General features: G+C 41.5%; 1 protein-coding gene across 4 annotated transcripts in view; it reads left to right on the forward strand.

The window, feature by feature from the left end:
• Nucleotides 1-20,272, forward strand: part of PTPRB (protein tyrosine phosphatase receptor type B) — a 112,807-nt gene that overhangs the window by 55,359 nt on the left and 37,176 nt on the right. For all 4 annotated transcript variants that reach the window (XR_009543373.1, XM_060165336.1, XM_060165337.1 and 1 more), the window contains 8 exons: nt 3,794-4,057; nt 8,071-8,334; nt 8,866-9,129; nt 9,923-10,186; nt 12,348-12,617; nt 15,990-16,253; nt 18,046-18,309; nt 19,053-19,334. Coding sequence is in view for 3 of the 4 variants with exons in the window: in XM_060165336.1 (XP_060021319.1) it covers nt 3,794-4,057; nt 8,071-8,334; nt 8,866-9,129; nt 9,923-10,186; nt 12,348-12,617; nt 15,990-16,253; nt 18,046-18,309; nt 19,053-19,334 (2,136 nt within the window). In the remaining variant the exon portion in view is untranslated. The remainder of the gene's footprint in view (nt 1-3,793; nt 4,058-8,070; nt 8,335-8,865; nt 9,130-9,922; nt 10,187-12,347; nt 12,618-15,989; nt 16,254-18,045; nt 18,310-19,052; nt 19,335-20,272) is intronic.

Below are 20,272 nucleotides of genomic sequence, written 5' to 3' on the forward strand. Positions count from 1 at the left end.
TGGATGATGGGTGAGAGTAGGAGAGAATGAATTCTAAATTTTCTAAAATCTCCAATACATGTGTCAGAACTCCTAGAAGACCCTTTGCGATGACATGATAGTCATCTGCTACCTAAGCTTATTCCTTCATCTAGCTGATTTTCTTTGAAATATTTATGTCCGATTAAGGTAAACAAGTCATGAACTTTTTAAAAAAAGTATCTTCCATTCTCTTTCATATTCTTGGTTTCAAGACAGAAAAAAAAATGATCTCCAACTTCCATGGTCAAAAGTTAAGCTAATAGGGCTTCCCTGGTGGCACAGTGGTTGAGAGTCTGCCTGCCGATGCAGGGGACACGGGTTCGTGCCCCGGTCCGGGAAGATCCCACATGCCGCGGAGCGGCTGGGCCCGTGAGCCATGGCCACTGAGCCTGCGCGTCCGGAGGCTGTGCTCCGCAACGGGAGAGGCCACAACAGTGAGAGGCCCGCGTACCACAAAACAAAAAAAAAACCAAAAACAAACAAACAAAAAAAGTTAAGCTAATAAAATTACCCAATCCCATATATTTTCACAAGCAACATCAAACAGTGCTTAATACTGTACGCCACCTAAACAATGTTCCTTGACCTTAAAGAGCTCATAGTCAAATAGGGCAGAGAGCTAAGTAATCAAATAAATGTCATGTGGTCATATGTGTCAGGCAGAGGTGCAGCACCAGAGAAGGGAATACAATTTTCTACACAACACAAAGAAAGAACATAAACAAACAATATAAAATGTATGTTCCAGTTTCTTAGAAAGATATACAATTAAATAAATCCAATAGAAGCTTTAATAATTATTAGTGAATTCAGGTCAGTGACTTTGCCCGTTTAATTTCATATGATTATGTTAAGTTGGATGTCAGTCTCCTCCCTCTATATTTCCAATGCTCAGATTCTGAGTATCAGCGTCAGGTATCCATAGATATATCCTTTTGAAAATCATGAATCTCACCTGCTTAATGAACCCAGGGACCATTAACTTCATTAATTCTCCCAAAAGAGCAACTAAGTCATTGAAAAGATATTTTATAGTCTAGGTAGAAATTCACTGATGTCTGCCCATTTCTGTCATTCTGTGGCAACTGATACTGTTGCCTGTGTTCTTCCTGATACCTTCCTTCTTCTCTTTTAATGGTTCTTGGCACCATCCATCAATGTAGCATAATTGGGGGTGAGGGACTGAAAAGCTTAGTTGGGGAATCAAGAGGCCTAGATTCTGGTCCTAGCTCTGCCATTCACTTATCTATCTAAGCCTTCATTTTCTCTTCCATCCGCAGTAAGTCACCCCAACACCGGGTATCAGAGTGGGGAAGGAGAAATAACAAGTTGAGGAGAGGAGTTGAAAAGGATCTTGCATCCATCTCCCAGTGACTTGCAGTTGTATTAGTCAGATTAGGCTGACTTATTTCCTGCTAATACAACTGTACAATGTGGGTGTTCCTGACGGGACAACTCTATTGGTTGGTTCTTCTCTAAGCAGTAATTAAGGGACCCAGGCTCCTACCATCTGTGGTTCTTCCTTCCTCTAGGTTCTCAGAGGTCTCTCCATTTCTTCAGAGAATGGAGGTTATGGGGAGGCGGAAGACTACTAAAGCTGGAAGTAAACACATCACTTCCACCCACATTCCATTAACGGGAACACAGTTGTATGACTACACCTAACTGCAGGGGCGGCTGGGAAATACAGTCTAGCTGTGTGTCCAAGAGGAAAAGGAAATGGTTTTGTGAGCAAGTAGTCAGATGCCGCCACACAGGTTAATTCCCAACTTAAAATACCACAAGGGCTCTCCAGCGTATGGTGCTATACTAAAATAGTTTGATATCTGAGATCACTTGATAAGTGGGACTTGTAATTATTTTTATACCTATATTTTAATGACAACAGAGGTATCAATATTTGACCATTATATAACAGAAGTATGCAAAAATGAGACAAGAAATTCTTTGAAGAATGATAATAAAGTCTTAAGGAGAGGACAAGATATGAATAAATATAAACATCAGTTATTTTATTCAAACACATTGAGTGCAGACATTATCATGAGAAAAGAGAAAAATGGGATATTACTATAGAAGCACAATAACTAGAGATTTTGAAAGGTGCCTCAATTAGTAAATTCTGTACCTGGTAGATTGTAAAAAAATTCAATGGCTAAAACCTAGATAATCATTACCATCTACTCAAATTACTGAAGTATTAGTCAAGGTTGAAATAATTCACTTATATTTCCACAGAGTTGAAACATATATATAAACCCTCCCAGCTTAGATAAGGTGGCAAAATATTTAAAATTGAAGATATCAGATGTGCTTAACAAATCTAATTCTAACTTGAGAAAATGCTCATTCTAAAGAAAAAAATATTATATCTTTTTTTTAAACATGAATTTATATTTTTGGTGAAACTTTTAATAATTATATCTTTTCTAATAAAATGTTAGTAGTTGCAAATATTCCCAGCAGTTTTGAAAAACAAGCATAGTTATTCTGAGAACAACCAAGGGATATACAGATGGTTAGATGGACGAAAGAAGGACAGGGAAAAAAAAAGGACGGAAGGCATCAATACATAAATAGAATGGCTAAAAGTTCAATGTTATATCTGGGAAATGTCCATATGCGTGGAACAGCATTAGCAGAATTATTTAGTAGAGTGCTGTTTATAATTTTGGTGATGGGTAAGTGCTTGTAAATGCACAGAAGACTTTGGGGATTAAACCGCAAAGTCAGAGCATATTAGATGAGAAGGATTCTCAGAGGTCATCTAGCCAAATCCCGTCCATTATATGTGATGTAGGGATATTGACAATTATATGAAAATATATAGCTGAAGTCTGTCAGCCAATGATGAAAACAGTAGTGCAGTTCATATATACTATATATTTTATTCTTATATTCACTACTGACAGTACTATTTGTCATGCATTTATTTCTAATACATGGAACAACTATTATTCAATACCATGATTATTAATTTGCAGACTGTACTTCTAGGCAGGGAACTCTTTACAGTCATCCACATCTTTTCCATTTTTGTGTACTTGGAAAATAGTTGGTTCTTAGTAAATGCTTGTGACGCTAAAACCCCAACTGAGAGAAGCACATAATTATGGTGGACATCAGAAAGGCCATTATTGCCACAGCATGTCTTTCTGCCCTCAAGTCCGGTCTCCAGACTTATTGCTTCCAGGATAGGCGTTTAGGCTTATTTCTCACCACTAGAGGGCAGGAAATGCTTTGCGAAGGGAAATACAACCCCTTCACCTGTGTAAATGATTAGACTCCCCAGGAATAAATAAATTAATCACAAGAAGGTCGAAGCTATCCCAATGTCTAAGACTTTTAGAAAAGCTATTGCACTCTTCACCTTTCCCCTCAAAAACCTTTCCTTATTGATGGGTTTGATTCAAGCTCTTTCATTTAGATAGTTAATGTCTGTTCCCTTTCCTACATGGGGGACTTCCTGACACGTTCACATAAAAAAACCTCCACTTAAAATACTTTACAAACAACGACACCATAAAAATGCAGTAGCAGCATCCTTGTATTTAAGAGGCATCCAAAAGACTTCCTTGGATTTTTATCTTGGTTAATCTTATGATGTAAGAACTCTCAGCTTCCAGAAGCTACAGTGAAATCGTCACCCTTCCTTGACCTCATAGGTAATCAGATCTCCTGAGTCCACACTGTTTTTGCCCACCACAATAGATGACTCAGACTTTTGACTGTGCCTTTCTTTTTTAAATTTTCTCCCCCTGTTAAATCCCAGTCCCTTCCAGTGTGAGTGGAGTAAGGGTGAACAACTCTGGTCGCAATGACTACCTCAGTATATCCTGGCTGCCTGCTCCTGGAGACGTGGATAACTACGTGGTGACACTCTCCCACGATGGCAGGGTGGTTCAGTCCCTCGTGATTGCCAAGTCTGTCAGCGAATGTTCCTTCAGCTCCCTCACCCCGGGTCGCCTCTACAATGTGACCATAACGACGAGGAGTGGCAAGTATGAAAATCACTCCTTCGGCCAAGAGCGGACAGGTGAGGATCTCAGGAGGTTCAGGCTCTATGAGAGCCAGCCGGCTATGTGGTTCAGGGCATCACAGATCTGCAGCAATTCTGTAATGAGGGGATTAAAGACCGTTGAGATCACATTATTATGGCATCTTCATATTTTCACGCAAGAAGTTCCTTATGTGAGCAGATGTTACCTTTAAAGTAAGATGAACACCATTTTCGTGGCTAGAATTCATAGTATATTCAAATACAGTAACAGGTATTTCTGTTTAGGGTTGCTAGACCCTGGCTCTATGGATGTTCACTTATTTAATCCTTATAAAGTCCTTATTGAGGTAGTTGTGGTTATTATTCCCATTTTACAGATTCTGATAAGAATCTGATAAAAGCCATTCACTCTCTTTCCAAAGAAATGCACATACCTGCCCTATCCCCGACAAGTTCACGGACAATTTGGGGGTTACTACTTTCCTAAAGTCTACCCACGAAGCACTGGGTGAAAACCAAGGCTCAGGGTAACTTGTCCAACTGTTTAACTTGTTAAACAGCCGGTGCACTTCAGATCCTGGATTTGAACCCAGTTCTGAATGACTCCAGAGCCTACAAAACTCTCTGTCCTGAAATCCTTCCTGAAATGTCTGTTGGTCAAGACCACTGTTCATCCTTTTTCACACAAGGTGAAGATGTGAACCTTTATAATTCTGGGACTAAGAGCAAACTCTTAGCAAAGGCTTTGAAGGCCTGGTTGGTCTTCAATGTGCTGGAAAGAGCTAAGTTTAGACAACTACCGTTTTCCCAATATACTTATGCTTCCTGGGGTTTACATCTGAGATTTCTGCTTAAGGTGAGGTTAATATTTTATCAAATCTTTCCTGCTGATCTATGGTTTGATATTTGCATTTTAAAATGTCAGTTTTTCCATGAGAATCTGGGACAACTGACACCATCCAGTGCCCCAGCACAGGGTCTGGAGCCTAGTAGGCTCCAGAGTCATTCATTGAGTAATGAATGTTTGGTAAATTAATAATCAGAAATCACCTAGATCAGGGGTTTTCACCCAGTGCTTCGTGGGTAGACCTTAGGAAAGCAGTAACCCCCAAATTGTCCGTGAACTTGTTGGGGATAAGGCAGGTATGTGCATTTCTTTGGAAAGAGAGTGAATGGCTTTTATCAGATTCTCATAGTTTCTGTGACCTCAGAAAGTTAAGAACCACTGATTTACATTGTTACATTGAAAGTGTCCTTAGAATGATCTAATTCCGGGCTTCCCTGGTGGCGCAGTGGTTGGGAGTCCGCCTGCCGATGCAGGGGACATGGGTTCGTGCCCCGGTCCGGGAGGATCCCACGTGCTGCGGAGCGGCTGGGCCCGTGAGCCACGGCCGCTGAGCCTGCACGTCCGGAGCCTGTGCTCCGCAACGGGAGAGGCCACAACAGTGAGAGGCCCGCATACCGCAAAAAAAAAAAAAAAAAGAATGATCTAATCCCATCTCATTTGAGTTAAAGTCCCAGAGAGAAACTGTGGCTTCTCCAAGGTCACACGGTTGAGCAGTAGCCAAGCCCTACCGCACTCCAGGGCTGTTTCCACTACGTCATGCTCTCTCTGAAAGCACTAGTCAGGGATATAAAGAGATAGTCCCTACCCTCAAATTATTACGTATTGTGCTGATAAGCGCGATACTGACTGAGATCTGATTTTTATTTACAAAGCAGCCTTATGTCAGTGTCTTCTGTTGATTAATTTGGAGCCTAAAAATTGCCAGCAATTAAAGGATATGTCATCCGACCACTAGCCCCTTGCTGCCCCTTGGTGTCAATTCATGAATGTTTCCTATTCACATGACCTTCATATTGCAAGGCCTTGTGCTAGGATTGATTTTAAATGCAAGAAAAGTGATCCTTTATTCAAAGCACCCTTTTGATGCTTTACCAACATGAACTTGGATTTGGCACGTGACGAATCAAGGCAAACCACTGCCCCTGACAAGTCAGTTGAACTGGAGAGTGGTGTCTGTGTTGTTGCCTTGTTGATTTTGGCTGATTGTCTCAATGCCTTCTACGTTTTGGGTGAAAGTGTCAATATTTCTAATCCCGTATCACATCATCTCACCGTACAGCAAGGCAAGTCCCACAAATTACCCGCAGTTCCACCTGGAGAGCCCCTTACTGACTTAGCATGGTATTCAGTCTGGTTTTTCTTCCTGCTTTGCCTTCAGTAAATTGCCTAGATCGTTGACCTTTCTTAGCCCATACTTACAGTGTCACTTCAGAATTTCTTCTGTACAAGTCTGTGATGACTAAATTCTAGCAACACTCTGATTGGTTCCAGATAAATATCTTGAAAAAAAAGCACACCTGCCCTTGCTCCATATCTGTGGTGAGATATATTCCAGTACAAAAACCAGCACACATAAGCCAACAAAGGATAGTAATGCAACTTGTAGGTGTTAAGAAGCTTCATGAAAAATGTAGCTTAGATACCAAAATATTGAAATTTCTGAGTCATTTCATGCTTTGGAAGAAAGTGGAAGAGAAAACTTGGACATAGGCGTGACATGTGGTCAGAGCAGAAATCCCTTAACATAAACCAGACACAGACAGAGGCTACCCAATCCAGAGAACATGCTAGTATTAAGATAGAAATTTAGGGCCCTGGATCTGATTGAGTTCATACTTCTTTTCAATGCTCCTTCTCATTAATATTTATAAAATCCAGTTATAGCCAAATAGTAATGAATCTAGGGCCTACTTTTGAATTAAAATACAGCCCCAAATGAAAAATTAGAATATGCTTAATATCATGCTCAAAATACAGAATTGCCTTATTTTACTGTGTTCCTGTTAACAAGCACTGATTGATTGATTGATCAACTGAGAAAAAACCCATGGGTGCACAGATTGGTTTGTTCGTTTGTTTATATGTTTATGGGGAATGTCAGGTGCACAAAGTTGGATTAATCATAATTCTTGGTTCAGGATCCTGTGCGTCAGTTGCCACTGCTATTTGTTTTTATGGCATTTAATTAAATTTAGACATTTAGTTAATAATTTTTAGTAATTTAATATGTACTTGAGAAACCACTAGCCAAAATAAAAGCTAGGGACTTGATAATAATCTATATCAGATCATGTATTTCACACCTCACTGGTCCATCCCAAAGTAACCATCATCTTCACTCTTATTTTTCTCTCTTGCCTTCCATCCTGCAGTTTTATTATTTATGTAGTCCTAAAATTATACTTTTTAAATCTTAGTTGTTTTAATACAAAGAAAGGTATATTTTATGCAGTATGTAATCTTTGGGGACTAAGATTTTTCACTTAGTATTATCTTGATAAGATTCATCCATATTTTGTGTTTTGATATTAAGGGCAAAATCCATATTTTTGTGTTTTGAGTTAAGAAAAATTGTGACTGCTGTATAGTACTTCACTGTGTTCATATACCATTGCATTCATCCAATCTCCTGTAGATGGGCATCCTCTCTCACACTTGGTTTTATCAAGTTTTTAGTTTTGCCAACCAAATGGATGTAAAATGGTATTGTGCCACGGCCCTGACTTGCATTTCCCTTGATCACCAACAACGTTGAACATCTTTTCATGTATTGGTTACCATATGTGTTTCCTCATCTTCCGTTTTTCTTTTGGATTGTGTATACTCTTCTTGGTAACTTAGTGTCATATCTTGAGTCACCAAGGTATGCTGGAATTGTTAATATCATTGCCATCATTCATATTAACCATCAGTTATTATGTTTAATGCTCCGTTTTGTACATGACACTTTGTGTAGGCTAAGAACAGGATTAGAATTAATTCATCAGGTCTGTAAAAAGATCCATTTAATCAGTCCAAACTGATTAAACTGATAACAGTCTTTCCCCTCCAGAAATTTGTGATCTGAAGGTCTAAGATTTTTCTTTTAAATGCACACAGTAAAAATCTACTCACTTTCCTTTATCGTCCCGTGTTGTCATCTGTGATCAATTGCTCCCTCAGAACCATTAAATCCCTAGCTGTTTTCTGTTCTCTTTTGCAGTGCCTGACAAGGTCCAGGGAGTTAGTATCAGCAACTCAGCCAGGAGCGACTATTTAAAGGTATCCTGGGTACATGCCACTGGAGACTTTGATCACTATGAAGTCACCATTAAAAACAAAAACAACTTCATTCAGACGAAAAGCATTCCCAAGTCTGAAAACGAGTGTGTATTTGTTAAGCTAGTCCCTGGACGGTTGTACAGTGTCACTGTTACTACAAAAAGTGGACAATATGAAGCCAGTGAACAAGGGAATGGAAGAACAAGTAAGTGGAAAGATTGCAAAATTTGGTAGTTGGTTGGGACTTGAAGGTCATCGAGTAAATAATTTATCTGAACCTTGAATTTTCTCTGCTTACTGATGAGTAAATTACATTCCCAGTTAGTCTCATTGGAGCCAACATCGTTCAGCCAAGCCATGGCCTATAATTACAGAATATTTATTGGCAGATGAAAGCAAGCATAGTGGGGTAGCAGGAACACCAAATTTCTCATTTTTCTTCCCTGTCCTCCTGCGTTGTGGCATTTAAAGTTCTAGATGTCTTGTTTTATCCTAGGATTGAGATCAAAACTCATTTTACAATTATATTCTACCAATACTTAGCATGTAAGATTTATGCCAGAAAAAAAATTACAATTGTAATAGTTGCTTCCAATTTTTCTTGTTTAATTATGCATGAAGTAGCTGAAGTGGTTTATTCGGGAAAGGGAGATGTTTGCCAGTTCTGTGAATGTGATTCATAAATTATTGTGTAGTAAACTCTGATCAGTCACTTTCCTGAAATGTCTTCTCATAGTCCCGGAGGCTGTTAAGGATCTCACATTGCGCAACAGGAGCACTGAGGACCTTCAGGTGACATGGACACGAGCTGATGGGGACGTCGACCAGTATGAGATCCAACTGCTCTTCAACGATATGAAAGTATTTCCTCCTTTTCACCTTGTCAATACCGCAACTGAGTATCGATTCACCTCCCTCACACCAGGGCGCCAGTATAAAATTCTTGTCTTGACGATCAGTGGAGATGTACAGCAGTCAGCCTTCATTGAGGGCTTCACAGGTAATTGGAAATCTGGCTCTAGAACCTGACTAGATAGTGTGGTGTATTTAGCATGTTGGGTAGCCAGGCGTTTTGGTTGAGGATTTAAAGGGCTAAGGGGTTGGGGGGTGGCAAGAAGGGAGAAGGTTATCTTGATAGTGACAATAATGTTGTCCGAGCTGGTTTAGCAAAACTAAAGTATGATGTAGGGGGAGAAAAAAAAGCTTTCTGAAAAATAACATTGAATTGATATAAATAGCTGTTGCCTGTGAGGCTTACAGATTAAATATAAATAACCTGATTGGTTGGTTGGATAGTCCTTCTTTGGAACTCTGTTAGGAGTGTTGCTATAATAGTTAACATTTATTAAGAGTTTACTGTGAACTAGACACACAGCAAAGTACTTTATATGTACATTTTGTTCAGTCCTAACAATTTCGTGGGCTGGTCGCTATTATTATCATTGCTGTTTTTCGGATAAGGAAACTGAAACTTACAGTGGTTAAGCAGTTTGCCTATAGTCCCACAACTAGTAGATAAGAAAACCAAGACTTGGACCAAGTCAATCTAGTTAGCGCCCACTATATAACTGGCATTCTTCATTTCCACTCACTGGCCTTGATGTCCCTCTAAACTTCCCCCATCAACTTCAGCTCAAGCAGAAAAGTCAGAGAAAAATGGTAGATTGATACCAATATTTTTCATATGTATTTTTTCAGTAGATGCCAAAAGGTAGGAAGCACAAAACTTTTAGTTGAAAATTTCCACAGTTCATCCTCTAAGTGATGGTTTTTAAATTTATTCTCTTTTTTAGTTCCTAGTGTTGTCAAAAATATTCACATTTCTCCCAACGGGGCGACAGATAGCCTGACGGTGAACTGGACTCCAGGTGGGGGGGACGTGGATTCCTACACGGTGTCAGCGTTCAGGCAGAATCAAAAGGTTGAGTCTCAGACCGTCCCCAAGCTTGTCTCTGAGCACACGTTCCACAGGCTGGAGGCTGGGGAGCAGTACCGGATCGTGATCGCCTCTGTCAGCGGGTCCCAGAAGAACCAGGTAGATGCGCTCGGGCGTACAGGTAAGCGTCCCTCTGGAGAAGGGCCAAATAGTTCTCCATAATGGGACGATGGATGGGCTTGGCCACTCACAAATGGAAAATACCCAAATTCAAAACCACTAAGTTCGTACAATTCACTGTGGTTTCAAGAGCCTTTCTCATATTTTTTTTCTTTGCATTTTTGTTTCTGAATAGAGTGATTCAAAAACAAATGAAAGGTAACTAGAAACGAAATCATGTGAATAGATTTTTATACTTGCTAAGGGATATAGTAGTTGATTCTCTAACTCTGCGTGTTTCAAAATTTTACCCCTTTCTCAAAATTCTTTAAAGAAAAACACACCTATGCCATCTACTTCATTTGTGATGGATTAATAATGTATCTGTTTATTTATATTAATATCACTATTCACATAGTACTTTCAAAACAAAAATAAGCTATCAGCACCACTATAAATGCCAGGCATTTAAAATGATCTTTAACCATACTACAAGGTAGAGATCATTACCTTCAATTTATAGATGAGGAAAGTAAGGCTTAGAAAGTTTATAAAACATTATCAAGGATACATGTAATAAGACCTAGAGCTATAATTCAAATCTAGGTCTGTCTGGCTCCAAGCGTCATGCTCTCTCTACTGTGATACAATATGTACTAGATGTCTTCCGTTCTCATGACCACTTATTTAGTTGTGGGGCATGGGCCTCTGTACTGTGCCCTTCTCTGTGTCTGTTTCATATACGTATATCTCCAACTATATGTCAAGCACTATGTTAGAAAATGGGAATTCAGCAGCAAGATAGAGCCCCTGACCAAAGAAGCTTACAATATAGTGGAGTCAGGTAAAAGGCAACTAAAGTATAGCATGATAAGTGCTAAAATAAAAGTAATGTCAGGATACTATAGGAGCAAACAAAAAGAGTCAGGGAAGGCTTCCAGGAGGAGGTAACATTTTAAAAGATACTAAGAAATTATCCTGGTGAAGTATGTGTTGATCTGGTTCCAGCAGAAAAGCAAAGGCCTGGACGGAAGAGAAAGCATGGCACATTTGCGGAGCTATACACTACTTATGCTAGAATAACGATGTGAGCCATGTGGCCAAGTAGGTAGATGGACCTAATTTCGAAGGGCCTTGTATGCCTTGTTAAAGGGTTTAGAATTGTGGATAGCGATTAAAGGGCCATCAGCATGGCATGCTATGAGAATCTGCCAGACACTGTGTACAGTTAGAAACAGTGGGAAGTGAGGAAACAAGAGACTTGCAGTACTGTGGGTGAGAGATGATAGTGTCCTAGGCTAGTGAGGAAGAGAAGGAGAGAGGTGGAAAGACCCAAGAGATGTAAGATTTAGGAGACAGGAATGACAAGACTCGTGTTTGATTCTGTAGAAAGGTGAGTGTGACAAGTTTCTGGCTTGGATCAAGAGTTGGACCAAGACTTGGACCAACAAAGGGCAATGAGGAGGTGGTGGGAGGGAGATGAGCAGTTCAGTCTGGGCATCTTGAGGGTTGGGGGGGCGGTGTCTGTGGAACATCCAGAGAGGGATGTCATTTGCAAAAATAGATGAGAGATCTGAACTGAGAGTTTAAATTTGGGAGTCAGCACCACATGGCTAACAATTCAAACCATGGGAGTGGATGAGATCTCTTAAGGATATTATGTAGAATGAGAAAAAATATAAGCTTAGGACATAAAATATTATTAACAAATAATACTATCTGGCCTTTCACATCAGGAGCTGTAGTACAAACACTGTTATATGCTACTGCTTAGGTCAATGCTTAAAGCTTTGACCTGAGTTAATCTTGGGAATGAAAGTCTAAACAAGCAACACCATTCAGTCATCCAAACTGTATTCATTGAATGTAAATTTGTTCAGCCTTCTTCCACTTTCTAGATACATCGATATGCATCTCTCTGCATATTTATCAGTGTCACTTCCACTAATTTTTCTACTTGTTTGACTTCAAGATCCGTCTAAATCAGAGAAAAAAAAAAAGAGAGAATCTAAGCAGTTATACAGATTATTCAGGCCAAGAAATACTTTCTCCTAAGGGCACATGGAAAGTGTCGATGATGCAACCATGAGGCATCATCTTCCATCTGCAGTTGATTTAGGGAAGTTTTTCTCAATTGGTTACTTAACCCTAAGTGATGGAACTGGCCTCTCTTTTCTTTGCAGTCCCAGCGTCCGTCCAGGGAATAACTGCAGACAATGCATACAGCAGTCACTCCTTAATAGTAAGTTGGCAGAAAGCTGTTGGCGTGGCAGAAAGATATGATATCCTGCTTCTAAGTGAAAATGGGATCCTCCTAAGTAACACATCAGAGGCAGCCACGACCAGACAGCACAAATTTGAAGACCTAACACCAGGAAAGAAATACAAGATACAGATCCTAACCGTCAGTGGGGGCCTCTTTAGCAAGGAAGCCCAGGCTGAAGGCCGGACAGGTAATTCGCACAGCTTGTTGTTTCGTACAACACCTCCCTGTCTTGCTATTCCTTAAGAACTGTAGGGCCAAAGGGATGAAGCAACACTGGGAGATGATACATATTTCTTGACACAGCAGGGACATTCACCGTGATTTGCCACTTCCGCCAGTCGGCCTATTCACACAGCTTTCAGCCCACCACACTCCAATTCAGATTTTGCATCAAAACTGGCTCTATTCATTTCTTATTTCTGCTGTAATAAATTGCCACGAACTTTGCAGCTTCAAACAACACAGATTTATTATCTTATAGTTCTGGAGATCAGAATCTGAAAATAGGTTTTATGGGGCTAAAATCAAGGCATCAGGTCACAAAAGGACTGTGTTTCTTCTAGAGACCTCGTGGGGAGAAGCCATTCCTCACCCTTTTCAGCTTCTAGAGGCCACTCACATTCCTTCCAGCAGTGGCCTCAGTCCAACCGCTGTGTCTGTCACCATATCGCCTTCTCTGCTCTCTTGCCTCCCTCTTCCATCTTTTAAGGACTCTTGTGGTCACATTGGTCACCACTCAGACAATCCAGGATAATCTCAAGATCCTGAACTTAACCACATCTGCAAAGTCCCTTTTGTCACATAAGGTAACGTATTCACAAGTTCGGGGATTAGGACATGGGCATCTTCGGGGGCCATCATTCAGACAGCACCACTGGTCTAACTGATCATTTACTTATTAAGCACCCAGGTCTGAAAGGGGTTTGATGTCGATAGGGACATAAAGCTAAGTTAGGCATGCTTCTCGCCCTGGAAGAAGTGACTGACAATTGGGGGAGACAGACACATGGACAAATAATGTCAGTACATTGTGATAAGGGTTGTTTGTGAGAGAGCAATGTCCAGCATCAAGGGGAGCATGGAGTCAGGTGGAATTGGGAAGTCTTCTTGAAAGTGACCTTTCAGTACTGTCATGAAGGATGAGGCAATTCTCCACGTGGAGAAAAGCTAGAAGGACACCCAGTGCAGACAGACGACCACGTGCCAAGACAGGGAGGTGTGAGAAGGAGCAGGGAGATTTTGTGGTGGCCGAAGTGTGTGTTACATGGTGGAGACGTGAGGCTGGAAAGGCAGGTTCGGGCCAGATTAGATAGTGCCTGGCGTGCCTTCCTCAGGAATTTATTTTTCATCTTATAAAATAAATAAAAGGAGACAATAAAAGTTTTTCAGCCAGACAGTGAATGTTCTGTAATAAAAATTTGTACTTTAAAAAAGAAAAAGGTAAATCAGATGGCAATGGGGGATAGATTGAATGGAGAAGAGACCAAAGGTGGGGAGACAGGCTCATAAATGAACTTGTTATTGATCACCTCCTGTGTGCCAGGCACTGTCCTAAATGCTGGATACACAGAAATGAATAAAACAGCCCTCGTGGTCATGAAGCCTCTATTCTAGTAGGGGAGAAAGGCAATGAAGAAAATAAAGAAGTAAAAAATATAGTACGTTAAATGGTAATAAATACTGAGGAGAAAATTAAAGCAGGAAGTGGGTTAGCAAGTGCTAGACGCTAACAATTTTAGATAGTACAGTCCTGAAAGGTTTTGTTGAGAAGGTGACATTTGAGTAAAAGTCTGAAAGAAGTGAGAAAGAGGACCGTGTAGATATTTGGGGAAGAGCATCCCGAAGCAGAGCAAACAGCAAGGCGAAGAACCTGAGGTGGGGGCGTTGGAGAAGCAGCAATGAGGCCACTGTTGGTAGAGCACAGTGAGTGACGGCAAAGTGAGGGGAGGTGGTCAGAGAGGTAACTGGGGTCCTAAGGTGATGGCAGTCATAGAAGCGATAAGGGTCCAAAGCAAAACTAATGCAGGGGCCCTGATGCAGAATAGTAGATATAGTCAAGAAATAGTCCTGCATTAGATAAGATGGCATTTGGTGGCTGAGCAGAGTATAAAAGTAGGAACAGAAGAAGATTCTACAGTTTCTACCTGGCAGAAGATGATTCTATTAACTGAGATAAGAGAAGCAGGAGGAGAGAGTGTCAAGGAAAAAGATACAGGGCTCAGTTCTGAACTGAGTTTGTGATGTCTGAATGTCTTGCAGAGAGAGGTGATCAATAGGTTATTGATAATAGGGGTCCTGAGCTCAGAAAAGTGAGCTGGAGATAAAGATTTGGACAAAAATTCTAGTTAAATCCATGTTTTAGTCTGTTCAGGATGCTATAACGAGAATACCGTAAACTGGGTGGCTTAAACAACAGACATTATTTCTGGAGGCTGGAAGTTCAAGGTCAAGGCTCCAGCAGATTTGGTGTCTGGTGAGGGCCCATTTTCTGGATCACAGCGAGCATCTTCTCACCGTGTCCTCACATGGTGGGAAGGATGAGAGAGCCCTCTGGGGTCTCTTTTATAAGGCACTGATCCCACTCATGAGGTCTCCACCCTCATGGCCTAATCATCTTCCATTCTCTACCCCCTGAAACCATCATTTTGGCCTTTAGGCTTCAACATGAATTTCCGGGAGGGTCGGGGTGGAGACACAAACATGCAGGCCATAGCGAGCCATAAAGTGAATGAGACTGACTGTTTCGCTAATGTTATAGAGTATGAAGGAGACAAAGGCTGAAACCATGGGAAATACCAACTTTTAAGGATCTGGCATAAGGAGAGGGGAAAAGCAAAAGAGCCTGAGAAAGTGTTTGGAGAAGAGAACCCAGGAGAGAGGAGACAGATGTCCTGTTCTATTTCCACTGGCATCTTAAGACTTCCATGGTATCAGGCAGCATCTGTGCCAACAGTTTGGAAGCAGGTCATTTCACCTTGCCAGCAGGTAGCACGGAAGGCCAAAAAGGTTCCAAAATCCTAATGTAAACCTTTTTTTAAAAAATGGTTTTGGCTTTTCCTCTTCCTTCGCTTTCCCATGTCTCTGAATCTAGTTTTCTCTTTCTGCCTGATTTTCCCTTTCTTTCATACCTAGTCTCTCCTTCCCTCTGCCCTTCCCTCCAATGGTCATTTCTTAGCTCTCAGAGGGCACTCAGAGATAGATTGCTGGTCTCTGATCTAGTTCCTAGTACTGGAAAAACATTTAGTCACACAGGTCAGACTAACATTTATTTTACATGCAAAAAATGTCTTTAAAGATAGTTTTCCATTAGTGGGGTTTTTTTGTTGTTGTTGTTCTCTTGTGGTTTTGCTTTTTAACATTAACGGCTTCAGCCTCGCTAATTCACATTATTCAGATTTCTTTGCTCTGGGGTCTCCATGTAGTCAATATTCTTAAAGGCAGGGATGGTGTGTTTTGAGCGGCTTGATGGAGTGTGGCCATCTAGGCACCAACCCCGGGCTGGGTCAGGGTGGGCTGTACCAAAACTCAGTCTCATTCTCTTTCTCCTCAACCTTTCTAGTCCCAGCAGCTGTCACCAACCTGAGGATCACAGAGAACGCCACCAGACACCTGTCCTTCAGCTGGACCCCCTCAGAGGGGGAGCTCAAATGGTACAACATCTTTCTGTACAACCCAGATCGAACTCTTCAGGAGCGAGCTCAAGTTGGCCCGCAAGTCCAGAGCTTCTCTTTCCAGAACTTGCTACAAGGTCGAATGTACAAAATGGTGATTGTAACTCACAGTGGGGAGCTGTCTAATGAGTCTTCCATATTCGGTAGAACAGGTAAGACCTGAACCCAAGCTGTAATGAATAGCAGGGAAATTGTCACAGTACTCACTGGCTTTTCCTTGATTTGTCCTTAGTTTCCTGTTCTACCCAGGGTGTAGCTTTATATGAAATGTGTGACCTTTATATGAAATTTCTGACCCTAAATCAGACCTTTGATTATATATCAGAACAGTTTTTGCACTGGTTTTTGCTTTGTTTCCTACACGTGCTTACCTCATAGAGTTTAGTGAAAAAAATTAATCTGGCTCCTCTACTTGCCAGCAAACTGCTACGCGAGGGTTATAACCCATCAGGGCTCAATTCAAGCTGTGCCTTTCAGCTTTCTACAGGAAATAGATGGAGTGGAGAGCAGGTCCAAAGAAGGGCAGCTACAAATGGGGCCAACAAGCAAAGACTGCTGTGAATCAGAAACACAGCACTAGATGAAGTGAACACAAGAGTTCCAGGAAAATGAGAGAGAGAAACATCTCTGGGTTTTGCAAATAAGAAACTGAATCTACTCTTTCTCCATAATTTGAGTCCATTATCTCATTTTTTCTATTCAATTTTTATTCTTTTTGAAAATATTTATTTATTTATTTATTTGACTGCGCCGGGTCTTAGTTGCGGCATGGGAACTCTTGAGTTGAAGCATGCATGTGGGATCTAGTCCCCTGAGCAGGGATGGAACCCCGGCCCCCTGCATTGGGAGCGCTGAGCCTTAGCCACTGGACCACCAGCGAAGTCCCCAATTTTTATTCTTAATTGACAGTTGTTTTTGAGTGCTCTTGTGTGCCAGGCACTGGGCTCACTGTTGCACTAGGAGAGTAGACAAGACTCACAGCAGAGAGGAGGAGGGGACGGGACGGCAGATTTTAAAGGGTGACGATTTTGGAACCCCTTAAATCCTCTGAAGGAAATAAACATTATGTTATGACATAGCGTGACTCGGCAGGACAAGACTTAGAGACCCCTTTAGACAGAGAAGTCTTTTCAGCTGAGACCCGAAGGTGAGAGGAGCCATGGGAAGAGCTCATTTTAGTCACTCAGCAGGAGTTCTCAGCTTGTCTTCTGAGGGAATGAAAAAGAGCAGTGGATAAGCCATGAGTGGAATTTCCTAGATGTTACCATCTTCAGGGCCATCTGCCCTAGGCACATCTTCCCTTATCTGCTCATTAATGTTTAAAATTCCTCCAACAAGGGACAACAGTCTTCACTCTCCAAAGAATCATGAAGCTTACATACCCACGGGACAGGTGCCAGCCTGACTAATTTATACTATGGTAGAAATGACTGTTAACACTTCACTTCCCAAGTGAGGTTCCATCAGTATAGATTTTGGGGGAAGAAAGGGCTGAGAGAGAGAACTGAGAACCTAAGAGAGGATGGAGAGGAAGTAAAGAGGCCCAGAGAGGGATGTTATGGGATGGTGGCCCAAGTGAGATGGGCCAGACTGGAAGGGGCAGGAACATTTTATGAACAACTTTCAGGGCTTTTTATATCCTAAGTTATGAACTATTTGACCAGTCTTATTCATTTCTGAAGATTTCACTTTATATGTTTATCAGAAGACATGTAGCGAGCATACAGAAGTCACCACCTCTTGTGCTTTGTTTTATTTTAATTTGTGCCAGGTCTCTAGACCACATGCCCCTAAACTCAAGTGACCTGAAGTAGAAGCAAGATCTGACTCTACAATAAGCACTACTCACCTGTACACCCAACACAGCTCATGTTTTCACCTGTGGGCCAAAATGCCTTTGTTTCTATCTGTCTTGTTTTTAGTAAAGGTTGTCCTTCTCTTAAGTCCCAGCCTCTGTGAGTAACCTCAAGGGATCCAATCGAAACATGACAGACAGTCTCTGGTTCAGCTGGAGTCCAGCCTCTGGGGACTTCGACTTTTATGAGCTGATTCTCTATAACCCCAATGGCACAAAGAAGGAAAACTGGAAAGACAAGGACCTGACAGAGTGGCGTTTCCATGGCCTCGTTCCCGGAAGGAAATACACGCTGTGTGTGATGACTCATAGTGGAGATCTCAGCAACAAGGTCACGGGGGAGAGCAGAACAGGTAAGAAGCCCAGTTGCCAATGGCCAAGTGTTGGTGGGAAGTAGCTTCCGCAGGCATGTTTTAATTACGGTTTTATTAATAAGAAATAAAATCGGTAATGATGTACCATGTGCTAGCCCCTGAACTTGGGAAGGCTCTGTGATAGAATGGGTGAAGGAGACAGACTTTGGGTGAAAAGATCTAGGTCCTTGGCTTAGCTCTACCACTTACCTATGTGAAGCTGGGCAAGTCACCGAGCATCTCTAAGCCTCAGCTTTCTTATCTGTAAAATGGGGATAGTCATGTACATCATCATTGTGTTACTATGGTCAGTGCTTTCTAAATTTTCTTATTTCTTGGGCACACACAGATAACACTGATATCTGTGTGCCACCCTGGGGTCAATGAACAAGGCTCTCTGCAATTGGATGTAACTGTCTGTGGACTCTAGCCTTCACATCCCCAAATCTGATGGAATAAATATCTTCTCATACTTGTAATCCATTCAGGGCACACTCATGCTCCACAGCACCCTGGTAAAAACTCTCTGGTTATAAAAATTAAAGAAAATGTACATAAAACACTTGAGGACAGTGTCTCACACGTAGTAAACACTGTCAATGGAAGCTCTTATTATTATGTTATCACATTACCTCTTCCTATGAAGTACATTAAACGTATGTCTGATGTCGCTCAGCTATCTTATTTATGTATGTTATGGCATAGAAGTGATTACATGATTTTTTACTTGCTCATACATACAGCCCCAAGTCCTCCCAGTCTTATGTCATTTGCTGATGTTGCGAACACATCGTTGGCCATCACCTGGAAAGGGCCACCGGACTGGACAGACTATGATGACTTTGAGCTGCAGTGGTTCCCCAGAGATGCCGTCACAGTCTTCAACCCCTACAGCAACAGAAAATCAGAAGGACGCATCGTGTATGGCCTTCGTCCAGGGAGATCTTATCAATTCAGTGTCAAGACTGTCAGTGGTGATTCCTGGAAAACCTACAGCAAACCAATTTTTGGATCTGTGAGGACAAGTATGACATGTCTTGATTCTCAGATGAAGTGGGGAGGAAGTATGTGTTGCAACATCTTATTCCAATGGGGCTTGGTTTAAATCCACATTTTTACCTGAAATAGGTTAGATTTGAATTCAGACAGAAGTTCTATATAGATTTGTTCATTTATTCAACTTTAACAACAAGAAATAATCTCTGCCCTCATGGAGCTTACAGTTGAGTGGGAGGTACTATCATTAACAAGACATTTTGGGTGTGATGAAGGAAGTATTTGGCACTAGAGAAACACAGGGTAAAGGCATCTGACCCAATAAAAGGGAGCTTCCTAGAAGAAGAAACATCCAAATCAAAACCCAAGGAAAGGGCTTCCCTGGTGACACAGTGGTTGAGAGTCCGCCTGCTGATGCAGGGGAAACGGGTTCGTGCCCCGGTCCGGGAAGATCCCACATGCCGCGGAGTGGCTGGGCCCGTGAGCCATGGCCACTGGGCCTGTGCGTCCGGAGCCTGTGCTCCGCAACGGGAGAGGCCACGACTGTGAGAGGCCCACGTACCGCAAAAAAAAAAAAAAAACCCAAGGAAAGAGTAAGACTCACTGGGTGGAGATGAAGAAAGAAGTAAAGAATGTTCCAGGTAGAGAGAATAAAAGATTCCAAAACCAGGCAGGAGGCAGGAATAGAAAGGAGTTTAGTTGGCCAGAGGATAATAGGTAAGGATTAAGAGAATCAGGTCCTAAAATGTCTTGTGAGCCATGGTGATGATTTTGAACCTCAGTCCATTGGAGCCACTGAAGGATTTTCAGCCGAGATATAATCAAATTTGCATTTTAGAAAGTCACTATGGGGGTGGAACAGAGAACAGATCGAAAGGGGCAAACTAGAAACAGAGGGACTGGTTAGGACATACTGCTGTAAATTCTAAAGATGAAAATACTTCAACAATAAAGTACATATCAGTTT

This window comes from Lagenorhynchus albirostris, chromosome 11 (genome assembly GCF_949774975.1).
Source record: "Lagenorhynchus albirostris chromosome 11, mLagAlb1.1, whole genome shotgun sequence".
Lineage (NCBI taxonomy): Eukaryota > Metazoa > Chordata > Mammalia > Artiodactyla > Delphinidae > Lagenorhynchus > Lagenorhynchus albirostris.